This window comes from Micropterus salmoides, unplaced genomic scaffold, assembly GCF_014851395.1.
Source record: "Micropterus salmoides isolate LMB-PRFRI ecotype aquatic unplaced genomic scaffold, ASM1485139v1 Ms_hic_scaffold_8, whole genome shotgun sequence".
NCBI lineage: Eukaryota > Metazoa > Chordata > Actinopteri > Centrarchiformes > Centrarchidae > Micropterus > Micropterus salmoides.
In genome coordinates, this window is record NW_024044570.1 from 27,170,569 (window position 1) to 27,190,788 (window position 20,220).

Sequence of the window (20,220 nt, forward strand, 5' to 3'; positions counted from 1 at the left end):
CAGAATCTGGCCCCAGAGTGCCAGTCAACCAGCCTATGATGAGCCCGGAGCTGTCAAATGCAGATGGACAGACCCACAGGCCACATGCTGCAGCGTAACCCCATCATCACCCAACTCTTTTCCCATGGGACACTGATTAAACTGTCATTAAAATGATCTAGTGGTGGGAAGAAAACAAGTGTATCAATCTGCAGGAATAGAAGGAAATATGCATGGTGGGTGTTCATTAAGCGAACATTACCAGAGTAAAAATTCAATTATTGCACAGCAGGGGATGTGCCAAAACCACTTAAGGTCTCCATGCCCCCACACAAACACACATATATATTCACACACATGATGACAGAGAGAGTCCTCAAATCTCACACTACAGGGAGGGAGAGCTTCTGCACACTCGCAGGATGGTTGCAATTCATTTTCATGGAAACCAGCAAGCTAGGATCCACATGAATCAGAGGCCACCAGCCTTGAAATCCAAAGCTTCTTTTCCACCTACCTATTAGTGGTGTGCAGCAGCCGCTTATTAGCGGCAACATTTTGACACTGAAAAGGGTTAAGCACAAACTGAGCCTGGAAAGAACCTGGAAAGTAAATGCCTTCACACAAATCCCCTGTAACTGGACCCTCAAGAAGATAGCGGATAATAATGACCTCATGACCATTGCCAAAGGTTGACCTATACCAGTGCACTGAGGCAGAGTCTGAGCTATTAAACCAGTCAAGAAGGACGGAACTGACAAGCGGGTAACTGATGGTGTCACTCTGTTAATGTAGAGCCTTGATCTATCATATTGAGCTGCAGCTCAAAGAAAGAATAATGATTTGCAGTCTTATTTCATTAAGCTGAAGTGACATTACTTGTACAATTCCAGGAGGTGGGTTCTCTCAGGTGTTTTTAATGATTGGAATTTCCTTAAGCAACCATGTTTAGAACCTTTGGCAGCATATGGTAGCACATATGGTTTTCTGTTTGACAGAGCAGTATGGGGACAATGATCATGTGCTGGACTGACTTCTGACTTCATCTGAACTAGTAAGCACCTGTCTCCTAAAGCACTTCGTCTTCATCAATTCTTATTGAATTATTTTATCTAATTGAGTTTATGATTTAAATCTTCTCGTTTGTGCTTATCTTTTCTTTCAAATATCTTATTGTCGGTGTTGGTGTTCAGTTGTGATTCAAAAGCAGCCCATTTCACTTTCAGTAGCAATTGGAGGACAATGTTTGCACTGCATTTTGTAATAACCACTGATCGATCATGAATGTGGCTGGCAGTCGATTTATGAAATTGCTTAAAATTTCCACCTCTAATTCAAACAGTAGTGATGTCAAGGCCTGAGCAATTACTTGCTTTGCAGACATACTGGCTGAGTTCAAAATAGGTGTTCGCATCAAGGTAGGTCAATGCCTGCACTAATGAATACAACATCAGCAAAGCTTTTCTGACCCTTTCATTGCCTTAAACAAACATTCACATGACAGCAAGGCACGTTAAAGAGCCCCTAAGCCATTTGTATGTCTTTGCCAATCACTCCCGCTCTGGCCTCTGTGGACTGGGTATTGATATGAGAGTGATATGGAGATACTGCCCTGAAGCATCAGAGAAGTCCAAAGCTTACTAAGGCCTGAGCCTTGCCACTAGCAGTGCTGTTTGTTTTAGTATATGGAACAGACAATAGGAAGGATCTCGGTTTGTGTGGTGCATGTGTACGTGTGTGTGTTTCCAATGCTGGTCTGTTCACAGCTGGGCTCAAGCTAATGCCCACTCTGTTGCCTCAAATGCGCCCCAGTTAGCAGGGCTCACAACCCAGTGACAGGGTGGGCTGGGGTTGTAGAGTCCCCAGTGTTGGGATGTTTTTACGCTTCATGCTTTGCTGCATCCACACAAAAGACTTGGCCCCATAACCCATAAGCCCTCTAATCCATTCTGTAAACATTCAAGAGTTACCCACTTTTACAACAAATGCCCATGCATTGGCACACAGCGGAGCCTGCCACACGCCGGCCAGGTTTCTCTGGGTGAAAGTAAATTTGGCATGGAGACATTATTATTCCCCTTATTATTACTGTAAATACTACAAATATGGATAATTACAACAATTTTTAATTACTCAAATAGAGCCAACTGTCCTGGTGCAGCAATTCTAAACTAAAATTTTTTCCTTTATTGATCACAGCTTAACCCAAGAGCAAACACATCTAAATAAAATATAAATGGTGAATAATAAAAAGAAGCATACAAATCAGATCATCTCCTCCAGAATGACTTCAAGTCAACTCAGATCCCCTTTATGCAAATTATGTTGCTCATCAATGCAACTGTACTGTAGAGACATATATACGCTTTCATTTGCATGGCAAAAGCAACCTTTTATTCACTTCATGGTCACTGTAAATCATATAACCATTTGAATGAGTGACCCTAATGAACCCATGTCCTCCTTACCACCACAATCCAACCCCCCCCATCCCACACCAGTCACATACAAAAGGAGACCTGGTGCACTGCCACTGACTCTGTCATGACATCCAGGAATAGCAACATGCACAGGGAGGAACAGGCATAAACAGCCTGATGTAATAATTAGAAACGCATGATTGCTCTGATAAACATCACTATGCCATAATGATTCCTGATTATCCTGATCACATGCTGAGCCTTCCCATGTGTTATCACAGATATGCGTATTGATTAATGCTGAGTTACTAAAGCCAGATTTGCTGTTAGGATCATCCTTTGAGACATATCTACACATTGGTATAATTAACATCAACTAGATCAATGTGAACAAGTATGAAGAGAAAACATTAACAAACTGATGAGCCACTTACCCAGAAGATGAGATTGAAGATGAACATCATATACTTCAAGCAGCAGAGGCAGCCTCTTGCCATGTTGCACTTCTTGAATTCTAAAAGGAACACAAAGGATAGATCCAGGTAAAAGACCACGTATTTGCTGCTTTTGGGTGAGCTGTACTTGTTGTTGGTCTTGTCTCCTGCGCTGGTGTCAGCTGCTGCTCCAGCCTGCCCCTGCTGTGCGTTTTTGCGTGGACCCGTGGACCCGTAGAATGCGCCGGCAGTGAAGCCCCGGCCGCCGAACGGACGGCCAGACGTGGATGCTTGGGCAAAATCCGAGTCGTGGCTATCTACTGAAGGGCTACGGTGAATGGCTGACTCCTCACTGCTGGACTTCTCCATGCTCTAAGGCTGCAGCTGCTGTTGAAGGGATCCCTGACGCACAGTCTACCATAGTCTCAGAGATGACGGGGCAGAACAACTCACCCTCCAAATCGCCAGTGCTTCTCACTCTGGAGCAAAAAAAGATAAAAGCCTCACAGAAACAACTACATTCACCTGAAAGCACACAGTTCGGTAAGAAAGTCTCCTGTGTAGAAGTGAGTAGAGCTGCACTATTCAAGCACCCCTTCCAAGCTTAAGTGTCTTCTGCTTGCTGCTGCTGGCTTGCTGTATAGAAGGGTCCTGTGAGGAACATTACCCTTACATTATAACAGGGCTGTCTTTCCAGGAAGAAGTGACAATACTCCCTCTAACCTCTCTTGTAATATCACTCTCCTCCTGTGCTGCTTTGCTGTGCCAGGCTGTTCCAGTGAGAGAGGGACCCCAGTGAGGCTCAGCTGTTCCACTTCCACGTTCTCTTGCTGACCTGGTAACTTTTCCCCCCTCCTCACTCTCCTCTCCTCTTTCCACGTCTCTGCTCCTTTTCTGTCCTCCTTTTCTCAACGTGCTCTGATGCACTCTCTCTTCCCTTACTCTCTCACTCTGTCCCTTTTTAAGTGCGCCTGTCTTCTCTAGTGTGCCATTCAGTGCTCAGCGGCTCAGTCCTCCGCACTGCCTGTGCTCTGCTCTCCCACTAGCAGCACTCTGGCTGATGCTGTGCTATGATCGGTAGACGCAACTAATGGGCATTCCCTATCTCCCAACAAGAGCACTGCCCTCCTCCCCCAACTCTCTCCCTCTCTCTCCCTCAGTCCCTCCCCACTGCTGAGCAGACAGCCAATGCAGCAGCTGCAGCCAGAACCAAGCTCCTCCTCTCCACTCCCCGCGTCTTGAATAAGCCCATCACTGTGTTTTGATTTGACTATACATGTTCAGCAATTTCATCTTCGGTGTCAGGGAAATTGAGAGGCCAGAGATGAATTTAGAAATATCAAACAAAAAACAAACATAAAAATGAAGTGTCAATGTAATGTTAGATGAGTACAGGGTTGTGTGTAGAGTGGCAGGGTTGGGGGGGTCCTTGGGAGATGGAAATTGCTGGCAGGGTCTTTTGCATATGAAGAGCTTTCCCAGCCAGTCTGCTGATGAGACCGGCACCTGCAATTTCACACATGCCAGTATAGCTTCTCACACCGTTTTAATTTGTAGTCTGTATTTTCAGTGATTAATGTTGCCATAAATGAACCATAGTTGACTCTGACAGCAGGTGATTTATCATATATTTCTGAAAACCACCCTGAAACATCAGCCGACTATCACTACGGTGATTACTGCATCTGATGTGGGTGGGGGCGACAGCACTGAGCTGCTGCGTTTGGTTACGCTGTTGCTCTGTGTTATTCATCACTGCACTGCCCACATCCATGTAAGGGGACCCAATTAACTGGCAGGGTCCAGGCTTTGGAATTATGGCACCATCTGAAGCACGGAAAGGGGATAGTGGCTATAAGATGCTGAACACTCTCCGACGCAAAGCCAGGGTCAAGAACTGATTAGCCCTGCTGATTCACACACCAAGCTAACAAGATACTACAGAGCTTTTATTTTAAACTTAAACGCGAATATAACCAGAGAACAATGGCTGAATGGTAAAGGATCCTTAAAGTGGCAACCTTGGGTCAATTGGAATAACAATATAATTGCCCTCATTGTCTCCCAGGATCTACTTTTTCTTCAGGACTGTCAAGTTAAAAACGGTCTACTGCTAGACCGCACATTGTTCTGCTGTGGTAATGGTCTTCTGTCAGCTGAGTGCCAGTGATGGCTCAGCCTCCAGACAGATGGAGGGAGAGTTTCAACTGAATGGTCTTAAAAGGTAAATCCAGTAATACCCAATTGACATAGACAAGCTAATCCAACCCTCTTGTGTTTCACCATTGTAGAGTAAAAGACAGCCTTGAGGAAGCACACGTATTTTGGCTGTTATGCAGAGAAATGGAAAATCAGGTTTCAGCAATTGGTTAAGGCTGCAACTTTGGCACAATTCAAAGTAAGATGGTTTAAGAATGACTGAATATTAAAATATTTGCATATGAAAAAATATACACTTGGGTAATAAAGCGATTAAAATAATTGCTGATACCAGTCTCATGTTTGTGGGCTAAACGTAAGACTACAGCCAGCAGCCATTTAGCTTAGCTTATCTTAATAACTGGAACTGAACTGGACACAGTCACTCCCCAAAAACCACAACATTTTTTTTTTTAACAATTTTGTTTTTGTAGGGTTAAACAAATGAGATACAAAGTGCTAATTAGTGAGTTTTAGATGAGACGGTAGGTGGATCTTGTTACCTTTGGACAGAAACTAACCAGCTGTTGCCCAATGTTTCCATTTAATTTAATTGATTTATTTAAAAGGGATAGCGTACAGTAAAACATAAACATTACCATTTGATTCACTGTACCAGATAATAGCTTCAAGCTAATTTGCATCTGCAGTCCCTTGGAAGGTCATAGTTAAAACAACACAATAATAAATGTGCTAAGGCTGACCAATTCATTAGAATGCCACCCAGATCACAACATCGGTAAATAGCATCCCAGTCATATCGTCACGTCCACCAAAACAATCGCAACATGTCTTGGAGCCACATCGCTCAGAGACAGTATAAATCAACAACACACAAAGTTACATAAACACATAAGGTTACACAAAAAAGGACACAAGACATACAATGTGAACTACTCACACTGAAACATCACAAAAATTTGCCAGTCAATTAAATTAAAACCAGGTCATAAAGCTCCTGGATAAAATATCTGAATTAGTGATTGCAAAGCTGAGTAGCTTTATACTGCCGTTTCAACTTTGTTTTAAACATACTGATGGAGTTGCTGCTACTCACATCGTCAGGCAGGGTCTTCCACTGGTTTGTGGCTTCTACAGAAAAAGTAGACTGGCCAAATGCAGTACGACGGAATGATACGACACAAGATAGATCCAAGGTCACACAAAGATATTTAAAATCAGTGACTATGTCAGTCCTTTCACAATTAACAAAAATGTCAGTGGGTGTGGGTGGTGCCAAGGAATTAGAAAAAAACATACCCTTTGTCTTATTCTATTTGATTTATTCTAACGCCAAATTGCATACAATGTAGACCAAACTTGCTTGTATTTAGAAACGATGTTAGTTGCTTAATTACAACTTTCTCTGCAATTTTGGAAAGGCAGTATGCTTAGAGGTCTATAGTTCCTGTCACTTCAGTCACTTCAAGTACAAGTTCTACATTTTTTGTGTATTTCTACGTTTTCAGCTTTTCAGGAATGCATTAGCATTTTTGAGGTTTCTATGTTTCTTTGAAAAGATTTTATTAACTAAAAGATTACAGTATGTTCACACTGAAGTTGACTCCACAAAGCCCCCGTGTTTTTAACCACATCTCTACAGAGACAGATCACTTTTCTGCAGAAGGTAGCAACTCCAAATGATTAAGGCAAATTCATTACGGCTGTCAAAGGTAGACATGTCACATGATGAAAACAGCTGCTCACAAGTTACAAGTGACAAGGTTTCCCATCAGCTCCTTTGAATACATGTGAGAAGCTGAAAAAACTGTCAGAATCCAGGTTTTTTCTGCCCGGTGAGCTTTAAGGTCCTTAACTCCAAATTCAATACAATCTATGTCAGTGGTGCTCTCTCAGAGTTACACACATTCATCAGAGCTCAGTGTGACTCTTAGGGGGCATGTTACTGATTCCTCAAGTAGCCTGAAGGACACATTCAAGCCTGCTCCTTCCTGAGCCACGCACAGATCCATCCATCGACTCAGAGCAACGGGGCTCTGCGTGCCTGCATTAGGCTGATGGGGTAAAGCAAGAGAGAAAGATACAAAGCGAGACTCAGGAGAAATGGATGTCTGTGGGTTGGCACAGAGGAGTTGGATAGAAGAAAAAAAATATGCGGATCACAGCACAGCACAGCAGACCAGAGCAGGGAGGCTGGGCTGTGACAGAGGGGGTGAGTGGGATGAGATTGTATTCAAACATTCTTTATGATGCTGAGTAAATTTGGCAGCTTCTTCAACATGTATGTTGCAAAGATAGACCAAAGACATTAGAGTTAAGATGGACCCAGCGGGAACTCCCCCAGAGCTCTTCGCACAATGCTTCACAGAAGGCAACGGAATGCAAACACTTAACCCTGAACATGTGTCAGAGCACTGGCACTATGAACAAACAATAACATGTGAGTGATGTCAGGAGTACGTGTCTCAATGAAAGAAAAAGATAAGATTAGTAATAACATTTTTTAGTATACTTTGAGAAATACAGTATATGGGTTAGATTTGTTGTCTTCGTATGGTGGGCAGTATTAGCAAAAACAGTGTAGTATGTGGTCTAGATAACAAAGATATTCCAGCCAACAAAGAGCAGGGGAAACGTGAAAATGAAATCCTCCATTAGAAACACTGATTTAAACTACAGCTGAATGAGTTTAATAGCATCTTCAAAATTTAAGTATTTCCATTATATTGTGCCTACAAACAATAACTGAACCTTAAATGTTTTATACATGATTATATTTCTTTGTTACGATGGCAGTGGGACTTGTACCCTTCACAGTTGTGTTTCTGTTATCTGGATTGTATTATACATCAGATATAATCGGATATAAAAAGGAGTTTTTATTAATAGAAACTAAATACAGAAGCTACACTTAATACTATATACACTTGATAACTTGCTGGTTAAGTTTGTGTGAGACGAGCATTATGTTGGTGAAGAATGTGATAAATATTGTAACTAATATATAATATAAAATATTACGTATTTGCCAGATCACCAGGCTCGCTTACATTCTCATTTCAAGCCTTCCTACAGCACCCCTATACATTAGAAAGTATCTGGCAGGGCTTAATGACTTTATAATTATTTATTAATTTAATTAATTCAACATTCATTCAAAGTTGTGATTGTGACTTTTCTTTGTATTCATACCTCATGTCTTTATCAACCTTAATATTCTGTGTCTTTATCAACACATATAATATAATAACATACTTTCTGTGGCAGTGGATTTAAGTTTTTTCATGGTACGTACCTTTTTCAGTATAATATTACTGGGACAGCTGTCTCCACTTTGTAACACAGGCTTTCTGTCCTGTTCTCTGGCTGAGACAACTCAGACCATCACATCACTATTGGGCCATCACGGTTATTTTGTCAAACTTTGGAAAGTTCCCTGCAGAGCCACAGAAGACATAAATGTATTTTAAAAAATCATATATAAAGCTTATATCCAAAGCACTTTACAATTTTGTTTCGAATCTTCATGTGGCCCTTTAATGACAGACCCATATCAAAAACACTGCAGTCAATAAGTCTAGTACCAACAGAACATTTTCTTACCGCCTCAACACTGTGGGATTTTATTCACCAATTAGGCCCGTTTACCACTGTTAAACTAGAGGTCACAGTTGGAATTCTTCATCTCTATAAAAGCCCAGTTTACAGAAATGTACTGCAGAATGATATCCAGCATTTTAACAACTTTTTTAAAATTTTATTTAACCTTTATTTAACCAGATGATCTCATTGAGATTTAAAACCTCTTTTCCAAGAGAGACCTGGCCAAAATAGCAGCATATTGACAAAGCACAGTTACAAATATGAAACACAAGCACACGCACAACAACAGAGAACAATTAACAAGACCCTTACGATACATAAACAAACAACATTAGAGCACTTAAAAGTACAATTTATACATACTGTAAGTTTAAAGGATTTAGTTATTTTAAAAGCAGTGACAACAATTTATAGCGTCTACTTCCAAGTCTTTCATGCAGTGTTTAAATTCAGCAAAAGTGATCAGATTTCGCAACTGCAAATCAGTCTGCAATGTGTTCCAGGTGGATGGGGCAGCTTAACTAAAGGCCTTCTTACCGAACTCTGTATGGACCGTAGGTACAGATAACAAATACAACTTACCGGAGCGCAAATGATAGGAAATGATGTTGCATGATAAGTGCAAAGATAAGAGGGGAGCATATACAACATAGACTTAAATAAAATTGAGCCAGTGTATGTGCCTTCTCACTGATAATGAGGGCCAGTTTGTCATTTTGCACAAGGTACAATGATGTGTTGATGCTTTACATCCAGTCACAAACCTCAAAGCACTATGGTAGACAGTATCCAACAAAGACAAACATCGGCCAGGCGCATTTCTATAGAACAGGTCACCGTAATCAAGTACAGCGAGAAAGGTTGCAGCAACCAATCTCTTCCTGGTTTTCCAAGAAAAACAGGCTTTGTTCCTAAAATAAAATCCTACTTTTAGTTTGAGCTTTTGTACCAGTTTATGTACCAGAGAGCTGATCATCAATTAATATACCCAAATATTTGTACAATTGGACTTGTTCGATCTGCACACCATGTATAGTAAAAATACTTGGAAGACTGTCCAGAGACTTCGTAGATTTTGAAAAAAGCACAATCTTGGTTTTCTCAACATTTAAAACTAGCTTTAGCTGATACAGCTGAACCTGAACAAGGTTAAAAGCAGACTGTAAATAAGAAAAGGCTTGATGTGAAATAGCAGCCTTACAATAAATAATGGTGTCATCAGCATAAAAATGGAAATGAACCTGTGGGATGTCTTGACCCAAGTTATTAATATAAATAGTAAATAAAATTGGATCCAAGACAGATTCTTACGGTACACCACTAGATACATTCAGTGTTGCAGAATTGAGATCGTCAAAATAAACACACTGAGTCTGCCAAATAGTTGGTAAACCAGTCAACAGTATGGTCAGAAAAAACAATATTGCGTAGCTTTTCCAGTAAAATGCAATGGTCCACTGTATCAAATGCTTTCACTAAATCTATAAAAAGAGCTACACAGGTGTTCATGCAGTCCATTGCTTCAATAATGTCATTAATGACCGTCATTGTGGCAGTAGTAGTACTGTGCTGCCTTCAAAACCCAGACTATGAGTCAGGTCCAAAATATGGTTGGAAACCAAATAGTCCTTTAACTGATCACCAACCAATGATTCTAAAACTTTAGCTAAAACTGGTAACTTGGAAATCGGTCTGTAATTATCTAAAAGCGAGGAATCACCTCCCTTTAAAAGAGGGAGTACAAAGGCCGATTTCCAAATTATTGGAATCTCATTGTTGACCAAGGTGAGGTTAAGAAAACACAATAACTACATAGTAAACCTTTGAATCCAAACACAATCTGCACACCATCAGCTACAGCCAGAGGAAGGTTCACTTAGTATGCACAATAGAAGAAGATTGACGGACAGAATATGAACAGCGGAAAGCTAAAAAAAAACAAAAAACAGAAACCCACTCATGTTATATAGTGCTTTGTTTTATGAGCTGAAATATACTTTTGATAAAATGTGTTCTTGATGCACTTTATCTTTAAAGTTTGGAAAAAATGACAGAGTAGTTTGTTTGTATGAAAGCTGGGTTTGCTTGAGAGAATGTTTTTTGATACCATAACATAATATATGAGTGTCTGGTAAGACTGTTTGTGTTTCCGTGTAAACGTGTTTGTCTTTTTGTGAATGCCTTTTTTTGCAGATTTTATTCCTTTCATTCGATATACTCTACTTTGTTGTTGGTTATTTCAAGATTCTGGATGCTTGCAATAATCTCATGTCATTATTTTTTCACATTTTAAGGACTGCATGACTAATTTGTCTATTAATCTAAGCATAATTGACAGAATTATCTCTTGTGAAATCATTAAATGCAGCCCTTCTTATCTATGAAAATAATTCTGTATGTGTATTATCTGTATAATAACTAAAATGACACTGGATAAAAGACCAACACAGCTGAGATATATCAAGTGGGGATGTGCTCTACTTGTAAAAGTAATATGTATATTTTGAACATGAAGGAGATCTCAAGTAAATGACTCTGAATTTATTGTTGTATTTGGCTAATATGATACAGACATCTCCAAAATATTTCCATCCCGGTTGATGAAATCTGTTTTAAATCGTTGTCGTTTTGGTGGCTGATTTAGCGTTTGTGACCTGAGAAGTTTGTTTTTAGTACAAAAAAGATTCAATCATGTTTTAATTTGATAAATAAAAGTTGTTTTCTTTCCAAGGCTTCAAAACCTTTAAAGATGCCTCTAGAAGGAATTAAAATTTAGACGCACTATTTTTAGCCAAATTAATGAACAGAATCTTGTCATTCATTGGAAAAATGTCAGTATTTTTTTAATGTCTTTGATAAGCTGCCACTGAATGTCTCTGATTTACTGACTGGAATTGAATCATGAGAATCACAGCCACAGTCACAAGGCCATCTCACACATAACAGCATCCCAAAAATAAAACATTGGCTCCATTAAAATGTCAACAGAATAAACTTTAAGGAAATGTGGTGCTTTTAAAAATGACAGTATATGGGTGTAACTGTGGAGGAATGTAAGTGAGGTCCTTTGCAGTACAGTGATTTAAGCATTTAAAAAAGGGGGACTGCTGCTTTTTACACGTGCAACAAAGATGAAAAGAATGTCAACTAGAAAACTCTAGTTAATTTCTCTTTGCTCATATTACACAAGGAATTAGTGTTGCATACCTTTTACAAGTCAATCCGAAACCATATCAGATCCGCAGATATACAGTATATGACATGCGATGGTGCATGATCCTGGTGTCAGCATTATGACAGGATTAAAACTACAAAGGGTTTCCTTCCACACAATATGTCACTGCCAGTGGCCTTAGATCCTCTGAACGTTTGGCCAAGTCTGTTGCTGTGGACGCAAACAGACACCACAGACAACATAACATGTCCTATGTGGACTGGAATTTAAGACAGTCTCAACAAAAAACAATCAAGAAGACGGGGACATAGTCTCATTGACTTCTCATCAAAGAATATGCATTGATGTAGAGATGTGCTAACAAGCTATTAATTCAGATGTATGCCTCGTCTCCCAAATCAAATTAAAATCAGATGTCAATCTGATTTGATATTTATGGTTCTATCTTGCCCTTTTATGATGCTCTGAATATTACCCTCCAAGATGAGGCTTGCCAGACAGTACAGCCATTCTTCAGTCATTCTTGGGTGATTTGCAACCAAAAAGTCAATAAAGGTGTCTGGAAAGGGTGTTAATTAGGAATTTATGGCATCACGCACCCCTGAAGATTCAATTGTGATAGCATGCGAGGGGTCCAGATAACAGCACTAGAGCTGGAAAAGATCAAGCACGGTCTCTTAAAGTCAAAAGCGCTAAACAGTATCACGTTGGTATTGACTGACCACTTGCAAAGCTCGACACTTTCATCACACATATGTTGTGCACTTACATAAACAGTTTTGTATTTGTTTATTCTTCCATTTAAGCTAGGGCTGGACAATAAAACAATAGCAATAATTATCACGATATAACTCAATAACAATATAACAAATGTTAATATATAAATATTCAATAAATGTTTGATTTTATTCACTTGAATCATAAACGAATTAGGGCTTCTTTTTTTATTAAGATGTTTATTTTGTTGAGGAAAAAGCACTGAAAAAAGCTTTTACTTAATTTTACTCTTGCATATTTGTTGACAAAGATTTTATCATAATTGTTTTGAATGTTCTTCCTCAGATCTGTGAAGTGATCCACTGTTTGGCATCAAGTGTTGACCATAAAGAAGAGTTTAAAACCACCAGGTTTCTTCAACTTTCACTCAGGAGCAAAAATCAGCCTTTCGGAAGAAATAATGATTTGATACTTATCATGATAATTATCGATATCAAAAGATATGAAACTTTTTATCGTGATATCATTTTTGGCCATATCGTCCAGTCCTAGAAATAGAGGTGCATGTTTGTGGCTCTTGTCAGGAGTTGGCGGAAAAGCAGCAGTTATGACACATCCACATAAACTTACAGATACAGAGGTGCATAGGGAGCCCACACACACACACACACACACGTATTAAATTAAATAAAAGCAGCCAGACCGTAGCCAAGCTACAATCTAAACTTAATTCCTGCAGACACGTCCATCAGAGCTGTGGGAGATAAGGTAGGACACTAGAGACAGGCAGGGTTTTACAAGTAAAGTAAGTACTATGACTACAGGATACTACATTAGCATTTAGATCACAAAGTGTCTCTCACCATTGAAATGCAACGTAGTAACACAGTGCAGTAAAGTCCAGTTGCATAAAGGAGAGAGAGTCAGAGAGGTCAAATGCCTATGATGTCTGTAGCAGTACGATATGTGAATCCCAGAATAGTCTTGAGGATAAATCAGGAGTGACACAGTGTTCTGATAGTGGTGATCAAAGGAGGGGAATAGCTAAGTCCACCAGTGTCCTAAGTGATATGTAATATTTAAGAGAGCCACAACTGCAGGAGAGAGATGTAACGTCAGCAATATGAATCTTATCCAGTTCACTGGGAATATGTGGAGTGAGCAACTGAATTCAGGGCTTGGTTATCGATTCACTGGTTATGAGTTAATTAAACTTGACTGGGGGATCTTTGAAAAGAGTGTTGAATTTATTCTTCAGTGCTAGAATTGAGTGACATTTCTGATTCTTCAAATATTGTAGGATAGTAGTGGTTGTTCTAAAACTATTTTTAAAAATTTGCAATGCAATCAAAGGTAAATTACCTCAACAGTGTTTGCCTTTGTATGCCAGCAACAACACATTCAATGTGCAAACTGAGCCTGTGAGGTTAGGCGAGATTACACACACACACTGTATGATTAGCAAGTACATACAGTACAGTGTAAAACATATGGCATAAGTGACAAATGTGAAAGACATTCCTATAATTGGCACTCCTGTCACTTCAGTTATAATAGCACACATGAAGGTAAAAAACACGACATAAAATGACATAACTTCCGTTGCATGCTTATATTAGCAGTTCCTCTACTGTAGCACGGGTTAGGTTACTAACCCCAAGGGCCATGACAGAAAAAGTAAGCAGGTGATGGGTCTTCTATGTGCTGTAAGAAGTGAACGAGAGATGGGATAATGAGGATGTAGCTATCACTCCATGTCATATGGAAAAAATGGCAACCACAACGGAAGCGATGCCACTCAGAGCTCAAGTTACCATAACCTGTGGATGCTGCTGGCGCAACATAAAAACTATTTAAGGCTGTGGAGGAACAGGAATATATGGTGGTCGCATCTTTATTTGCTCTGGAACCCCAAAGCCCTGTGGGCGAGCTGTATCTGTGTGGCACAAGCAATCCAACACATACTTAAACCTCCTTCTGGGAAACAGGTTATAGGGCATGCTGGAGAGCTTAAAGACAAAAATATGTTCTGGTTACTAAAGGGGGTGGACAGGGTGAGATGAGTAGGAGGGAGACAAACAAACTAACCATTAGAGACAATCAGGCATGCAGCATGTGGTGTTTTCTGGACTTACAGAAGTCCCTCTGGCTCATTGATGTAGCAGTAAGATGTGGAAGATGTGCTGCATGGCTGTTATGTTGTCTGCTGCACATCAGTCACCAGCTCAAATCTGTGTATGATCTCTGTGTATCCATGTAGCGGGATTAAAGGGTCAGTCTCTGCAGGGAGTAGGGTCAACATCACAGTTCCATCTAGCCCATAAGAGGGTGGGAAACAGCTGGCGCCACACACAGCACATGTCTGCATCATGTGAAGTCTGTCCAACATGAGCGCTCGTGGACAAGCAGATGAGCACGGTGCATCTCTGAAGGAATGTTAAAGAAGCTGCTGACACAGCGATGAGGGATCAGATGGGGTTCATCTATATTTGAGTAGGCTGTTGCTGAAATGCAAACAAAGGATTGGCTGCGCTGCTGTGCTGAGACGAAGGTGGAGAGAGCTGGAGTTGGACAAGAGGGAGTGCACGATACAAGATGAGAGCGGGAAGACGGAGCGTGGTAAGCAAAGTATCCATCTCTTTGCTATTTGTGCTACAGCTCCTGGCTGAGGATTCAAAGGCAGGGATGGATTAAAGGCACAGCAGAATGCCTGAGGAGCTTTCCCATTGTGTGCACCACAAAGACATCTCATCTCCGTCTCCCAGACTGTTTGTACCTCAGGGGTACTGCTCACTGCATGATCTTGAGCTGGCTATGACATATACCATTTTCCCATTAACATAATCTCGTCATAAAACGATATTTGCACACCCCCACATATGATAGGAAAGAAAGAGAAAGTGACATAGTGGGCGGGGAGGGAAATTGAATCTAAAAAGAACAAAAAGATCCAACCAAGGATGGTGGAAACCTGCAGAGAGGAGAAGATGGCCTACAAGATTATGATCCAATTCAACCAGCTGGGTAGCACCTCCCCACAATATGGCGTGCCCTGACTAGTCTGTGTCTGTGTGTCTGTGTGTGTGTGTGTGTGTGTGTATGTGTGTGTGCTTGAACTAGGGGATATGGGGTCTGGCCCCTGGCACAAACACTGTCAATATGCCTGTGGTCATTCATGAGCAGCCGCTCTATCACTGCCTTCCAGAGAAGAGCCGGGGCAACTGACCAGCAAAGAGTCATGTCGCAGAGGAGAGGAGAGATAAAGGTAGACGAGTATGGCAAAATGCCCTGGATCCTGTCACTTTCAACAGGAACTGCCCTGCCGCGGATTAATGACCTCCTCTAAAGAAGCAGCTGCCATATCATTGTGTTTGTGGGGCAATCTCCAAATATGAATCAACAACTGCTGATAAAGCAACAGATAAGGCCTCAACGCCACATATATGATGACAACACATACCAGTGTCTGCACCGATTCTTTTTTCATAGAAAATCTACGAAACAAAGCATCTGTCCAAGCATACTAGCAGACTACATTTACATTTAGCTGACGCTTTTATCCAAAAAACGTACAATTGCTATTTGTGCCAGAGGTTGCATGCCTCTGGAGCAACTAGGGGTTAAGTGTCTTGGTCAGGGACACATTGGTGTCTCACAGTGTATTCAAACCTGGGTCTCTCACATCAAAGGCACGTGTCTTATCCACTGTACCATCACCACCCAGACTAGAATATGATACAACATGGAGTGAAGAACAAACTAGAGCTGATGGATGTTTTATGTAAACAACACAAAGCAACACACATAGCCTTTTCACCTCTGTGGCTGGGGGAATGAAAACAGCAGATGTCTACAGAGCTGCATAAACGGTGTGTTTCTTTTCCGACCTGCTAAATACTGAAACACATTGTCTGATCATCTGATTAAAAAAAAAAAGTTACTTGCCAAAACAATATCCATCTGTATGTTTTTGTATGAACACATGCATCCACACAAATCACTTGGTGGATGATAAAGAAATGTGCAAAAAGGAGGATATACAGATACACAAAAACTGATGGAATCACGCACCAACCAAAACTTATATATAATATGTATATGTATATATACAGTATAGCAAGTTCCCAGTGAAGTCCCATATGGCTTTACATGTTCCCCAAGCATTAATTGAATTTGCAACCTTCCAGCAACAAGATGTAGACAGCATTAATAAAACAATTTAGATGATAAAGTAATCCATTACTTCAAGTATCTGGAACCTACCAAAACATCTGTTACGCACATAGAACGAGAGCATTTGCTTAGATGCCAAATATTCTTAATTAAAGTCTGCAGACAGCAAGTCTCTCCGGAGTCCGAGCTGAAATTGGCTCCGGCTACTGCTCTGATTTCACCTACTTACATATTTCGTGCTGGTGGCTCCCAATTCTGCACGTTCCCTTTGAGGGCTGGTGATTATAAATTAACTCAGTATTCTCACACCCCATGTCACGCTTTTGGCAGCATGATACTAGAACAAAATTGCCTGTAGATGATTTAAATGAAAATATTTTTTTATTTCGCCACAAATCCCAAAACATAATGAAAAAGGCAAAAGCAATTTATGCCGAACATTAATGACTATAACATTATTCATTGTGTGCTTATACATATAAAAATACACTACGTAAATAAGCAGCGTAAATGAATGTTTTTTCTCCAAGGAAATGATTGAATATGAATTCTAACATGATTAGCAATGACATACCCTAAAAACATCAGAGGCAGAGGGGCTACCGGGTAGGAAATGTGAGCCACTCATCAATTTTACATCAGTCTCAAAAGCACACGGTCTCCTTCAAAATGATTTAAGGCCAGAAAATAGCTTGCCTCTGACCTATCACCCATGGAAATGAATTATAATGTCGGCTTTTCCTCTGGAGTACTAAAATCATAATCTGCACATATAAAACTGTAATGTTACTTCATGTAATTGGAGGTTTTGCATGGTAAACAGCTTGCTGAGGGTGGCTGCTTATGCTATTTGCAGGACACCACAGATTTAATTTTCTGATGCAGAAGAAGAGTAGTCACAATTTATATACTTGCAAAGACGTGTTACAAGTACAAGTACACCCGCTTCTATGCACATTTGAACACACTAACAACATTATCACATTGTGACACCTAAAAAAGTTGCTTGTTAAGCAAGCCTGACTCATGCTACATCTGTTAATGTTCTCTCACAGACACAGAAAAAAATATTCTGCAGCTGTTGCACAGGGGTGACAGTGGACCAGATATAAAGACTCTATCCCTCCCAAAGCACAGCTCTCCTGTTACACACACAGCACGGCAGGTACAGAGGAGATCTTTAACTCTATGTCCCCACATAAGAAGCCAGATACTGGGCTGAGGCACATCCTGTCTGCCTGCAGAGTTACACTACATTTAATGCAGTAACTCTCTCCTCTCCCTCTCTCTCTTTTCAGTGCACACAACTGTATATTTTATGCAGTGATCTCTCTCAGTCCCTCTCTCTAACACACACCCACACATGCTCTCTCTCCCCTGTCGTTCCCTATTCACACACTGACCTTCAGCTGAGTGAGAAAAACAGCATCAGAAACTTCTTTACTCTACTGATTCACATTCATACATAAATAAAAAATTCTACATTGTCCTTCCAGGGACACGATGCTGTGCTTATTCCACAGTAATGGTAAGCTAATTATCATGCATTCCTGTAAAGTCATTAATACTGCATTTACACCTCAATGGGAGATTACAAAATGGTTTGAATAAGGACAACATAATAGTCAAGCTTCCCTGTGGCCAAAGAGGGAGAGTAAAAGTATCAAAATTAACACACTCACGCTCTGCCTTTAGCTGGCGGGTCAAGTGTTGTGTTTTCTTGCTGACACACCATTTTCACGCCATCACCTGGGGGGTGGGGTGAAATACGATGAATTGTCTCCCCATTAAGAAAGACGCTGTGCGCATTTACACATGAGGTAAAGCAGCCTAACGTCGTTGATTATTTGAATCTCCCAACACTCCGACAGGATCGATCAGGATGAACTGACAGCAGCCTCTCTAATCAAGTTAAGTTATTCGTTAAAGCACAAACACATGGCCAAAAGAAATCTATTTACGCATGATCCATCAGGTGAGCTACAGTCTTTTTAAGAGGAGCCATGCTCCCCTGTAGTCTGCACCTGCAATCTCAACCATCGGATTCCAGCAACAGGAAATAACGTTACTCATGGATTTGTTTTTCTGGTGCCGAAATGTTTCTCGGTGTATTAAAAAAACAAAACACCACTTAATTTTGGGGTAAAATATGGTGTAACGCACGTTACTGAGATTGTAACGGGTATAGTATTACCGATTTTTTTTTAGTAATGCTTTATATTTCTACAGCAAAAAGCAGTACATTACTGAAGTTACTCCCAACACTGCAGTTTATTATGCTGGTATAAAAGGTGGTATCTGGGCGAGCTGGGCTGAGCCGGTCCTAATTCCGTCCTTCAGGGGTTTTATTTCCTGTTTGGAGTGTGCTCAGCTCCAGTCTGTCTCCACTGTGGTATTCTTGCCACATCACAGGTGGAGGCAAAGAGCAACTGCACACTGCGCAGAATGTTAAAGTGGAGGGAAGGGGACTGTCCTTCATTTTTTTTTACTCTTTTAACATAACACACAGTCATCATCCATTTTAACAAGCATGCACCTCACATAATGACAAGTGAACACCAGTATGTGATGGCTGAAGAGTCCACCAGCTTGACAAATTATGAAGGCATTCAGAATGCAGGGAGTGGAAGCTCCAGATTTCTCTGATAAGGCACCACACACATAATAATTAGGTATTTCTGAAAATACCATAACGTGAGACATGGCCTGTTGCACACGAGGAAGTAGTACTTGCTTTATGAGTCATACAAGTTAATAAAGAAGCAGCAGAAAAAAATAGGACTGGAGTTAAAGGTCTCACTGCCCTTTATTTTAAACTACATTTTTGGTTCGAGGGACAGCAGATACAAGACTTTCAGGTTCAACAATTCCACTCTACTCTCTCTAGACTCTGTGCTGCATCCACATTAATATTCATATTATCAGCTCAAATTTCATACTGCAATTCATTACACCCAAGCATTTTGTTACTCAAGGTGACTGCAGGGGGGAAGGGAACATGCAACCTTATATTTGAGGATAATGTTTAAGCAAATATTCACAACACGACGCTTTCAACCTTCTGCTACAATGTAGGGTTAAATGAATTTAATCTGCTGTAATAGCTCATTCCGGTAAACACAATGCTTCATACTTTAAATATCCCGAACCTAGGAATTGAAAAATGCAGGGAGTGCTTCGCAGCTAGACTGGAAAGAGTATCACTGACATGCATTCTGCATTCCTGTATGATTTGTCTATCATTAATTGTCTCATTAACAGATGCTATTTTTACCTTCAATCACCCTCGTTTTCTCTCAGCTTTTTTTTTTGTTGTTGTAATGGTTTCAGCTTTTTCCAAGAAATCATCACAAGGCAGCGTCTGTGAGCTGTGATTGTCTACACAAATCACAGTAATGCTGACACATTCAGACTCTGAGCTTTAATGGATATGTGATACACGCTATTAAACAAACCTCCGGGATCGTATTCATGAAGCTACTAGGAATAGAAGAACTGATCTGGGATCACTGTTTGGGTCACGTGACCATGTTAGCTCCACTGTAAGATATGTAATGCA

At 40.4% G+C, this 20,220-nt stretch overlaps 1 protein-coding gene across 6 annotated transcripts in view; it reads right to left on the minus strand.

Annotated features, from left to right (window-relative positions):
* Nucleotides 1–20,220, minus strand: part of tspan9a (tetraspanin 9a) — a 177,794-nt gene that overhangs the window by 73,148 nt on the left and 84,426 nt on the right. For 4 of the 6 annotated variants that reach the window (XM_038707024.1, XM_038707023.1, XM_038707022.1 and 1 more), the window contains one exon: nucleotides 2,834–2,913. In XM_038707024.1, coding sequence (XP_038562952.1) covers nucleotides 2,834–2,896 — 63 coding nt within the window. In that variant the 5' untranslated portion in view covers nucleotides 2,897–2,913. Of the gene's footprint in view, nucleotides 1–2,833; nucleotides 3,924–8,288; nucleotides 8,421–20,220 lie in introns of those variants that run through there. The other 2 variants (XM_038707026.1, XM_038707021.1) reach the window with 2 other exon arrangements.